General features: G+C 44.3%; 2 protein-coding genes across 6 annotated transcripts in view; both read left to right on the forward strand.

Annotated features, from left to right (window-relative positions):
- sil1 (SIL1 nucleotide exchange factor) overlaps window positions 1-9,352 on the forward strand; it is a 55,814-nt gene extending 46,462 nt beyond the window's left edge. For all 5 annotated transcript variants that reach the window (XM_070878565.1, XM_070878563.1, XM_070878567.1 and 2 more), the window contains 5 exons: window positions 2,620-2,811; window positions 2,890-3,011; window positions 4,637-4,733; window positions 7,700-7,864; window positions 8,139-9,352. In XM_070878565.1, coding sequence (XP_070734666.1) covers window positions 2,620-2,811; window positions 2,890-3,011; window positions 4,637-4,733; window positions 7,700-7,864; window positions 8,139-8,480 — 918 coding nt within the window. In that variant the 3' untranslated portion in view covers window positions 8,481-9,352. The remainder of the gene's footprint in view (window positions 1-2,619; window positions 2,812-2,889; window positions 3,012-4,636; window positions 4,734-7,699; window positions 7,865-8,138) is intronic.
- Window positions 9,353-11,768: 2,416 nt separating this feature from the next.
- Window positions 11,769-12,028, forward strand: part of hspa9 (heat shock protein 9) — a 28,694-nt gene continuing 28,434 nt past the window's right edge. The window contains exon 1 of the mRNA XM_070878562.1: window positions 11,769-11,948. Coding sequence (XP_070734663.1) covers window positions 11,901-11,948 — 48 coding nt within the window. The 5' untranslated portion in view covers window positions 11,769-11,900. The remainder of the gene's footprint in view (window positions 11,949-12,028) is intronic.

Genomic DNA, 12,028 nt, shown 5'->3' on the forward strand with positions numbered 1-12,028 from the left:
ATCATGCTCAATGGGACTTGTGGTTTCCTGTTGTGCATTGGCAGGCAAGGCTCCTCACCAGGAGTGCATACCTGCAATATCAAAGCTGACAGATTTTTGGACTCGAGGGGAATCAAGGGATATGGGGATCGAGTGGGAAAGTGAATTTGAGGTCAAAGATCAGCCATGATATTGAATGGCAGAGCAGGCTCGTGGGACTGTCTGGCCTAATCCTGCTCCTAATTCTTGTTGTTATGTATTCGGCTTTCCAGATTTGTATTTAAAGAGGAATTGACTTTAGGAATGTGGATGTAGCAAAGCACTATGCACCTGTAAATCTGTGAGCCTGAAATTCAGTACTGCTGGAAAGCTGGTGCTCCCCCCACCTTTTTGTGGCCATTAGCGCCGAAATATTTTTGTGGCTGGGCCACCCCATATCCAGTTCCAAAAGTGAACAAATAGGTTCCAGCGCTAATGAACCCTTCCAAAGTGGATTTTTCAGCGGTGTGACTGTCTTAATTTGAGCGTTATCACCACTGAGAAATTCAGCATGCAGGTAAGGGTTTCTAATGAGCCAGCTGCTCCTGGGCCTTTTTAAAGGGCAGGGTTTGCAGCAAGGCCCTGAGGGGGGAAGGAGGTTGGAAGGATGGCTGGTGTAAGAGGTGCAAGGAGAGCTTACGGGTTCACTGACATGAAGCTGGAGACACTGATGGACGGTGTGGAGGACAGAAGAAGACATGAGACCTGGCAGACCACCAGTTCATAATTCATGGAGGGAGATTGCACGGGAGGTGTCGGGCACCTCCATATATAGAGGGTGGCGATGGGTCGACTCCTTTAGCTCTGGGGCGACAGGGATCCTCCTTCTCCCTGTGCCGCCAGCGCCGCCTCCTCCTCCTCCTCAGGTGGTACTGCTGGCTTGACCTCCAGCGGCTGTCCCCTCATGGCCAGCTTGTGCAGCATGCAGCAGACCACGACGATGATTGAGACCCATTGAGGAGAGTACTGCAAGGTGCCACCAGAGTGGTCCAGGCACCGAAACCTCTTATGCACTGCTCGATGATGTACCTGGTGGCACAATGAGCATCGTTGTGTGCATGCCCTGGCGCTGTCCTGGGGTTCTGCAGAGGAGTGAGCAGCCAAGTGTACAGGGGATATCCCTTATCCCCAAGCAGCCAACCGCAATCCTGTTTTGGGCCGGTGAAGACGACGGGCACACTGGTCTGACGCAGAATGATCGAATCATGGATGCTGCGTTCCTTGCCTGCTGCCTGTCTGCACGGTGCTGATGGCGACACCTTCTCTTGCATGCCGCCCTGCTTCTGACCAGGTGTACCAGGCGTCTCCCTCCCAACACCCTTCCCATCCTCGGTGAACCCTGCCAAGCAGGTCGCTGCAGCCCACAGGACTCCACTAAAGAGTCAGACCTGAAAATTGTACAAAGGTATGTGCAAACTTCTGAGCAGCATTCAGCTGGTTGAATGGAGCCAAAACAATTAATAAAACTATTAAAAGATAAATACAGTGGATACTGTAATAAATAATAAATAAAATCATTTCCCTACCAAAGGGCCCCGATCGCGGCAACACTCCAGCGGTGTCCCGTTCGAGCACCGACTCGAATACCTCGTGGGGACATTACTGGGAAAAATCTTATGTTTTTGCAGCTGAAAATCTCTCTCCTTGCTGCTTTGCAGCAGCCCGCACGCTGCAGAACTCTACGCTGGAATGTCTCCTTTACAGCGGCTTCACTATGCCGTTTCCGGCGGAAGTGCACATTGCTCAAATCCCCCCTGAGCTGAATATGGCTCGGAGGAAAAATCATCCGACCGTGGCAGCCAATCGATTTTATCGGTCGCCGGTCCAAATTCCGCGGTAGCCGTCCGTTCAGGGACGGTGAAGTTTGGCCTCTGTGTCTCTTGCAAGGTGGAGGGGGGGGAAATGGCATGGAAATGATGATGGTGCATGTAGAGTACATCATGGTATATAAATTGGAAATGTTATTCAATAGTATTCTCCAAGTTTTAATTTTAAAAGTTTGTATGCATGGTGAACATTGAATCTAGTACAACAACAACTTGCATTTATATAGCCGTTTTAACACAGTAACACTTCCCAAGGTACTTTACGAAAGGTGTGATCAGACAAAAAATTACACCAAGCCAAAGAAGGAAACCTTGGGACAGGTGGCCAAAAGCTTGGTCAAAGAGGTGGGTTTTAAGGAATATCTTCAAGAAGGTGGAGGAGTTTAGGGAGGGAATTCCAAAGTTTAGTACTGTAGAAAGCCTTTCAGATGAGACGTTAAACCAAGGCCCTATCTGCTCTCTCAGGTGGAGGTAAATGATTCCATGGTACTATTTCAAAGAAGAGCAGGGGAGTTATCCCCGGTGTCCTGGCCAATATTTATCCCTCAATCAACATAACAAAAACAGATTATCTGGTCATTATCACATTGTTGTTTGTGGGTACTTGCTGTGTGCAAATTGGCTGTGCGTTTCCCACATTACAACAGTGACTACATTTCAAAAAGCACTTCATTGGCTGTAAAGTACTTTGGGATGTCCGATGGTTGTGAAAGGTGCAAAATAAATGCCACTTTTTTCTTTTTACATCTGTGCCTCTTGTTCTTTTCTTACCAAGGGCCATCAGGAGAAGGTGCATGAGACATTTCGTCCAATCAAGGAGCTGATGGAAGATTTTGAAGCAATGAATGTGATGATGGAGACCGACATGGAAATAATTAATAAACTTGTCATAAAATTCAACAGCTCCAGTGCGACACTGGATGAGAAGATTGTAGCTCTATACGACCTGGAGTACTATGTCCATCAGGTACTAGCAGAGCTTTCAGTGTGCCATGTGTGCTAGGGATTGGCGGTGAGGCTTAACTTGTATTATGGTTGCTCCTAGGTGGACAATGCCCAACACCTAATGTCCATTGGGGGACTGCAACTTGTGATCAACGCGTTAAACACAACAGAGCCTCTGATTCAGGAGCATGCCGCCTTCGTGCTGGGATCCGCACTCTCCGGGTAACTACTTGCTTGTTGCACGTTTGGTAGGAGGGAGGCATTCAGTACTCAAACTATGTGTAAAATTTAACTGCAGCAGTTTAACAATATTGGGCAAATATTTGTTGCAGCCGGGCATCTTGCGGCGTGACCCTTTTGTTTTATTTTCACCCGTCAGCTCATTTTTTGAGCCACAGATTGCTAGAACTCAATGGGGCATCTGGGACCTTAGTGAATAACTGGGCTAACAATCTATCTCCTGAACCAGTAAGATTTAAGGATTGAGAAAGAAGCCAGAGGAATGACAAAAAAGGAAATGGGGTGAATTAGAGTCAAATTAGGAACATAGAAAGGGAAAGAAAGATTGGATTATGAAAGAGAAAAAAGGGACAAAGGAAAATAAGAAAACACAATTTTAAAAACCTCAACAATTTACTACCTGCAGAAAGAGAACGGGACTCTCCTGCTCTTCCTCGAATATTGCCATGGGATCTTTTATATCCATCCGAGGGGGCAGACAGGGCTTCGGTTTAACATCCCATTCGAAAGATGGCATTGCAGCAATCCCCCAGTACTGATTGGTCAGTCTGGATTATGTGCTCAAGTCTCTGGATTGGGCATTGAACCCATGACCTCCACATTTCATTTGTTCCCTTCTGGCCCACTGAGGTTGAGCGGCATTGAGGGAACATTAATCTCATCATCATAAGGGTCCGTGCGCCATTAATTACCAGTCCTAACTTTCTGCGGTGACTTTCATTTGTTTTAACAGCGCAAATGCAGCAATTTCTTGAAACTCACTTGGAGGTTGGCAGTAAGTTCCTGTTTTTGTGAAATAGCGGCACAAGATGTCCAGCAATTTGTGCCGATTCACAACTCACTGGGTATGTCTTCCTCACCACAAATTGCATTTAGGATTAATTGTTTACACACTAAGGTGTCAGTCTTGGCTCAGTGGTAGTATTCTCGCCTCTTGAGCCAAAAGGTCGTGGGTTCAATGCCCAATCCAGAGACTTGAGCACATAATCCAGACTGACCAATCGGTACCGGGGGATTGCTGCAATGCCATCTTTCGAATGGGATGTTAAACTGAAGCCCCGTCTGCCCCCTTGGATGGATATAAAAGATCCCATGGCAATATTCGAGGAAGAGCAGGAGAGTCCCGTTCTCTTTCCTTTCCCTCCCCTCCCCCCCCCCCCCCCCCCAAACATCACTAAAACAGATAATTTGGTCACTATTCTTGCTGTTTGTGCTGTGCCCAAATTGGCCGGCACATTTTCCTACATTACAGCAATGACTACACTTCAAATGTACATCATTGGGCGTAAAGCACTTTAGAATGTCTTGAGGTTGTGAAAGGCACTATATAAACACAAGTCCTTTCCTTTTTCTATCGATTGTTTGATCCTGGATTTCTTACTAGACTAGTGTCTACACATAACACAGCCATTTGACAGCAGTGGATTTTTTGTACTATTACGTCTGTTTTTAGTTTGCTAGGAAACTCTGCAATTTATATAAATTAGTTTATGATCTCTGTGATTACTGTCGGGAAAAGCCGACCATGCAAATCTCTCAGCTATCTAGGGTGCAGCAGGGTTTAAAACGCCACCTTTCATTAAATTGTGTTTTATTTTAACCTTTAGCAACCCAAAAGTTCAGATTGAGGCGATGGAAGCTGGGGCTTTGCAGAAATTATTGGTATTGTTGGCTACTGACCAGCCAGTGGCTTTGAAGAAAAAGGTACGGGTAAAAAAACTCCTTTTATGGGCTGGAAGGTGAGGGTGGCTCTCCAGGAGGCAGCCAGAGCCAAAGTAGAGAAGAGTTGCTGTATCTTGGCCACTAGCTCAAAGAAAAATGTTGGTTAAGGTCACACACTTGGACTCTAACTTGTGAACCCATGCTCTTTTTATATTAAATACCATGCACACAAGCCTTTTTTTTTTAAGGAGTGTAAATTTTCATTGTGTTGGGAGAAGGGAGGGGAAGAAGGAATGTTGGAAGCCAGGCATATTCCCCAAGCAAATGTAACACTTAATTCTCATTGTCTTGATGTTGTACATCTCTGGTCAGGTAGCACCTTGAATATTGTATTGTGGTCTTGTAAGCAGAATGAAGGACCTTGAGGTTGATCCCTGGTGTCAGAAAACTGAGTTATGAGCTTGGTTCAAACAACTTGCATTCTTCTATCTTGATGGGAGGTGAATGATGGTTTAGAATGTGGGAACAGAAGTAAGCCATTCAGCTCCTTGTGCCTGTTCCACCATTCAATTAGATCATGCCTTTACACCACGTCGTTTGATACCCTTACCTGATCAATATTTTTCGATCTCTGTCTCTCGGCCTTTTTCAGGGAGAGAATTCTAGATTTTCTTTTGTGTGATACCGTTTCCTGATTTGGTCTGGGTTTAATTTTAAGATTGTACCCCCGTGTTCTGGATTTCCTCAAGAGGAAAAAGCATTTTTTATATTTACCTGTCAAATCCTTTTATCATTTTAAGCTCCTCAATGAGATCACCTCAACCTTCTAAACTTGAGGAAATACAAGCCAAGTTTATGCAACCTATCCTCAATTTAAGCCCTGGTATAATTCTGCTGAATCTGCACTGTACCCCCTTTTGTTTTAAGGCCAGTAAAGCTTTTCTGTCGTACATTAAATACATTAGTCCTCATGCAGTCTGACCAAGTATTTGCAGAACTAAGAATAACTTCCTCCCCTTTGTATTCCAGCCCCTTTGAGCTAAATACCAATAGTCTACTCTCCTTTAATTACTTTATGTATGTGCCCACTAGCTTTTAGTGATCTGTGTAATGCTGTTCCATAATTGCTAGTCTCTTGCCATTAACATAGAAACATAGAAAATAGGTGCAGGAGTAGGCCACTTGACTCTTCAAGCCTGCACCACCATTCAATAAGATCATGGCTGATCATTCACCTCAGTACTCCTTTCCTGCTTTCTCTCCATACCCCTTGATCCCTTTAGTCGTAAGAGCCACATCTAACTCCCCCTTGAATATATCCATTGAACTGGCATCAACAACACTCTGCGGTCGGGAATTCCACAGGCTAACAACTCTGAGTGAAGAAGTTTCTCTTCATCTCAGTCCTAAATGGCTTACCCCTTATCCTTAGACTATGTCCCCTGGTTCTGGACTTCCCCAATATCGGGAACATTCTTCCTGCATCTAACCTGTCCAGTCCTGTCAGAATTTTATATGTTTCTATGAGATCCCCTCTCATCCTTCTAAACTCCAGTGAATACAAGCCCAGTCGATCCAGTCTCTCTCCATATGTCAGTCTTGCCATCCCGGGGATTAGTTTGGTGAACCTTCGCTGCACTCCCTCAATAGCAAGAATGTCCTTCGTCAGATTCGGAGACCAAAACTGAACACAATATTCCAGGTGAGGCCTCACTAAGGCCCTGTACAACTGCAGTACGACCTCCCTGCTCCTATACTCAAATCCCCTAGCTGTGAAGGCCAACATACCATTGGCATGCTGAACCTGCATGCCAACTTTCAATGACTGATGTACCATGACACCCAGGTCTCGCTGCACCTCCCCTTTTCCTAATCTGCCGCCATTCAGATAATCTGCCTTCATGTTTTTGCCACCAAAGTGGATAACCTCATATTTATCCACATTATACTGCATCTGCCATGCATTTGCCCACTCACCTAACCTGTCCAAGTCACCCTGCAGCCTTTTAGCGTTCTCCTCACAGTTCACACTGTCACCCAGCTTAGTGTCATTTGCAAACTTGGAGATATTACTCAATTCCCTCATCCAAATCATTAATGTATATTGTAAATAACTGGGGTCCCAGCACTGAGCCCTGCGGCATCCCACTAGTCACTGCCTGCCATTCTGAAAAGGACCCGTTTATCCCGACTCTCGGCTTCCTGTCTGCCAACCAGTTCTCTATCCACGTCAGTACATTACCCCCAATACCATGCGCTTTAATTTTGCACACTAATGTCTTGTGTGGGACCTTGTCAAAAGCCTTTTGAAAGTCCAAATGCACCACTCTACCCTTGTCCACTCTACCAGTTACATCCTCAAAAAATTCTCGAAGATTTGTCCAGCAGGATTTCCCTTTCATAAATCATAAATCCATGCTGGCTTGGGCCGATCCTGTCACTGCTTTCCAAATGTGCTGCTATTTCATCTTTAATAATTGATTCCAACATTTTCCCCACGACTGATGTCAGGCTAACCGGTCTATAATTACCTGTTTTCTCTTTCACTCCTTTCTTAAAAAGTGGTGTTACATTGGCTACCCTTCAGTCCATAGGCAAATATTTGGATTTGTCTTTCTTGTATCCAGTATGGATGACCTCACACTGCCCCACATAGAACTGCATCAGTGGCCACAGTTTTACCCACTCTCTTAATTGTAACTTATAGTCCACTATAAGGTCCCTTTAGTGGAATGCAAAATGTTAATGCTAAACAGTATTTTACATTGAGCTATATCTGCAGGATGATGGGTACCATCTAGTAAAAAGGCAAGTTTGTGACTGATGTTGGGGAAACATTTCTTCTTTTCGAGTGGTCTTCCTGGTAAATTAATGGAGCTAAAATCCAAGGCAGTTGGAGGTTATAATTGGGGGAAATAGGGTTTGGGGGAGGGGAGGATTGTAGATTTTTATGAAAGGGTGTGTTAATGGACCAAATGGCTCCCTCACTTGTACTACTTGTTTTTCAGGCTCTTTTTGCAGTCTCATCAATGTTGCGCCACTTTCCCTTTGCCCAGCAGCAGTTCCTGAAACTCGGAGGCCTACAAGTTCTAGGACAGCTCTTTCAGGCGAAGGGAATGGAATCCCTGCATATTCGAGTCATGACACTGCTCTATGATATGATCCTGGAGAAGGTGAGGAATGTAGATATGGAACACGCTCCAAGGCAGTGGTCCTGATTTAAAACCACCAAGTCAATGGCAGTTGTTTGCTGTTTAAAGACTTTTAGCCCTGATGTGAACTGCAGTCTTCCATTTGATTCCTGAGTTAGAAATATTTTCATATGGGTAGCAGAAACTTGGAACTGAAATATAAAGCATTACATCCAGGGGTTTGGATGTCAACTCCATAGCTGAGTGAAGAATAAGTGTATTAAGTATTCAGTAAAGTTTGATTACTCTTTTGCAGGAACTTATCCAAGAGGCACAAGACAACAGTGAGAAGTGCCGTCAATATGATGAGGTTAACTTGCTGCCTTCCATGCTGGAGCAAGACTGGTGCATGGTGGTTCCAAAGCTCTTGACTTCTACTGACCACGACACGAGAGAGAAGGTCATGAAGACCATGAACCTTATGATGTCGTCCTGCAGGCGAGAGTACCAGACTCTGCAGGGCCTGAGCTCCTTGCTGAACATGCTCCGATCAGAGTATGAGGAATTGGCTGTTGAAGAACAGAGTGAGGGAGAGCAAGACGGTTACTTCCTGGGACTCTGGAACTCTACCAATGCCATCATTAAGAAACTGGGATGAACTGTGTCAAACAAAAATCTGGAACTGATTTCAACTTGAACTTTAAAAAAAAAAGATACTGTGACAATATAATATTGTGTGAGGTTTTACATTCCAGAGTAAATTTAAGCCAAAGTGAACTTCAGGCTAACATGTCTCCTTCCATTTGGAATGTATTGCAATGCCAAGTGTGAAAATGAAACAGTTGGGTCAGTAAAGTTATCTAAGTTGCCGCCTTCATCTAGTTTAAGAGAAAGTGTGTATTTTGTGTGTATTTATGCTGTATTGTTGAGTAAATTCAATATTCAACAATCTGTCTTGCTGTTAACTGACTGATTCTGAAGCTTTTTCCCCCTTTCTACATTTTGCCTTTGATCCTCAAAAGTTCTTTACTCAAAGAATAAATGTGATCTTAGTCAGAAAATGTAATCAATACCAGACATGCAGTCTGTGGATCTCAACAAGGGATTTTGTGTTGATCTCATTTACCTGTCACTGGTCATTCAATGTTGCTGCTGAGTTGGAACAGAGGAGTGCAGAGGGGCATTTAAATGCTGACCAGTGTCCACTTTAAAATAGTCATTAATTACCCTGACTATGGTTAACACCTAACTGATACCTGGAAAATAGTGATTGAGAATGTTTGTTTTGCTGAAGAGTTTAACACTTTTGCATGTTTCAGGAATATATAGAAGAATTTTACCTGTCCTTATTTTAAAAAAAATATATACATTTTTCAATTTCCACCAGCATTTCTTTTTTTTTGAAATGCCTGTCTACTGAAATTCCACAATGATTACCTCCACTGGTGGAGGTAATGTTTATAACACTGGATGCATCATCTTTCAAATTTTCTGTATCCAAACTAAATAAAAATGTAAATGTGTGCTGAATGAGTTATACCTGGAGTGAGTTAATAAATTCTTGCAGCTGAAGCTGAGATTTGAACAGAAGAGCATCTGCTTAGTGCTGATTAAAAGGTAGAAAGAAGTCAGTACTTGATGTGTTCCTTAAGAAAATTACTGTAGTGATCTTGAATCTTTTCTCGAAATATATGGGACCACCCTTTTGTTCTAGCTCCTGAAAGATACAAATAATTTGATGTCTCTAACAACTAAGGTTCTCTCCTTTTTTTCTATCTAGGCAAAAACCAGTCACGGGGACAATTAAGTTTGATTTAGTTATTTTGTGCTAATGTTAGTAGTCTTGATGATAAAACTCTTTTTTTTTTCTCTCCCTTCCTCCCCCCTCCCCTGCCCTGCCATAAAAAAAAAAGGGCAACCTTTTTTATATTGGGTTTACATTTTAGAAATAGCTAGATACTATGAAAATTGGCCAGGTAATCCAACTGGTCCAAAACTGGATAGGTGATAATCCAACAGCAAACATCCATCCTCGATTCTCCAGAAGTACGGTGGAGCAAGAAACTCTTCAAATGCAACTGCCTCGTTCAGTTTAGGTTTTAAAAATGAACTAGATTGTCTTCTGGTTCAAAATCAGATGGCTAATGGGGCCCATTACAAGTGACCTAGTTCAAGAACGGCTTAGGATAGGGGTAGGACTACATATTTTTTAAATGATCCAGATGTACACAAAGCAACTATTGTCTGGTGCACAGAGGAGTAAAACTAGATTGCTGTTGTCCAATTTTCAATTGGTAGGCGGTCCCTCGAACGAGGATGACTTGCTTCCATGAGTTCACAGGTGTTTCAAGTTAGGCTGCACCTGGAGTATTGTGTGCAGTTTTGGTCACCTTAAGGAAGGATATACTAGCTTTGGAGGGGGTACAGAGATGATTCACTAGGCTGATTCCGGAGATGAGAGGGTTACCTTGTGATGATAGATTGAGCAGACTGGGTCTTTACTCGTTGGGAGTTCAGAAGGATGAGGGGTGATCTTATAGAAACATTTAAAATAATGAAAGGGATAGACAAGATTGAGGCAGAGAGGTTGTTTCCACTGGTCGGGGAGACTAGAACTAGGGGGCACAGCCTCAAAATATGGGGGAGCCAATTTAAAACCGAGTTGAGAAGGAATTTCTTCTCCCAGAGGGTTGTGAATCTGGAATTATCTGCCCAAGGAAGCAATTGAGGCTAGCTCATTGAATGTATTCAAATCACAGATTTTTAACCAATAAGGCAATTAAGGGTTATAGGGAGCGGGTGGGTAAGTGGAGCTGAGTCTACGGCCAGATCAGCCATGATTTTGTTGAAACTCTTTTGAGTTTACCTGCAAAACATAAAACATTAAGACCATGCCACCCGACCTGGGTGACACAGCAGACATTTTCAAGGCCCTTTTTTTAAAAAAATTATTTTTTTTTTTTTGTTTTTTTTTTGGGCACTAAAATCAAATTTTTCCTTTTTTCCAGTGCCCTCTATAAAAGGAGAGGGGGACACTAATGGCGGCGCAGACTCGAGGGGCTAGATGGCCTACTCCTGTTCCTAATTCTTATGTTCTTATGTTCAAGGAAGGACCTGATGTTCCAGTCCTGAACTCCAATTGAGGGGGTGGAAGATGTCTGTGTAAATTTTATTAACGTGTGCAGATATTTTTAACGTCACAGGGCAGCGGATGAGCGGTGAGAGATCGAGGTGAAGGTGCCATGATTGTTTTTGTGGTGGAGGAGCGGCGAGAGATTTTCAATTACCAAATTACTGGAGGGCGTACCCAGAAACAAACAGCTTGAGTGACACCATAATGTATTTTGAAGTTAAAGACTTGCTTTTATATGGTGCATTCCACAACCACTGGTCGTCTTTAACCACTTTACAGCTGATGAAGTACTTTGGAAGTGTAGTCACTGTTGTAATGTGGGAAATAGAATAGAGGAAGGAAGAGGGGTGGGAGGGGGCAAGAGAGAGAATTGCAAATGCTGGCAACCAGCAATAAAACTAAAAGTTGTTGCCTGTAAAATGACAAGACAAGCCAGGTTACCAGGCCATTCGTGTACATTGACAAACACAAACGAGCTGATGCTGACCTTTGACCCCGGCTGCTGCCTTGAGCCGACCTTTGACCCGCAGCTGCTGTCTGATGAAAGTCTCTGCAACTCACTGACACTCCCCCGTAACCTTCAGGCTCAAGGACCGAGACCTGCGCTGCCCAACCAGCGCCAGCAGCAACTTTTCTAATTTAAAAAAAATTGAAAGATTATACTCCGGATGTAGATGCCTCCCTTTATGAGCACGGAACCCATTCAGTTGCTGCTGCCTATGTCCGCTTCGTTTGCGATCTCTTATTTGTTTTTTTAAACCTTTGCACAGGCGTGGTGTGGGCAGGGCCTGCTCGGGGTCCTTGCTGCCGACGCTCCGACGCCAGCACCTCCCCTGAAGCACGTGCGGCCGGCGGATCTTTCCAGAAGCAGCAGCGCCCGAGCACGGACAGCGTCAACGCGGCCTCCCTCCCTCCTACACACACCGCGCCGCCCGCCCGCCCGCCATGCTCTACTTGGTGCGCTCCGCCTCTCAGCGCCTCGCCGCCGGCACGGTAAGTGCAGGGGACCGGGAGCCCGCGGGATTGTGGTGATGGTAAAAGGGGGAAGGGCGGAGACACCGGGGGTCGGGTAC

This window comes from Pristiophorus japonicus, chromosome 4 (assembly GCF_044704955.1).
Source record: "Pristiophorus japonicus isolate sPriJap1 chromosome 4, sPriJap1.hap1, whole genome shotgun sequence".
In the NCBI taxonomy this organism is placed as follows: domain Eukaryota; kingdom Metazoa; phylum Chordata; class Chondrichthyes; family Pristiophoridae; genus Pristiophorus; species Pristiophorus japonicus.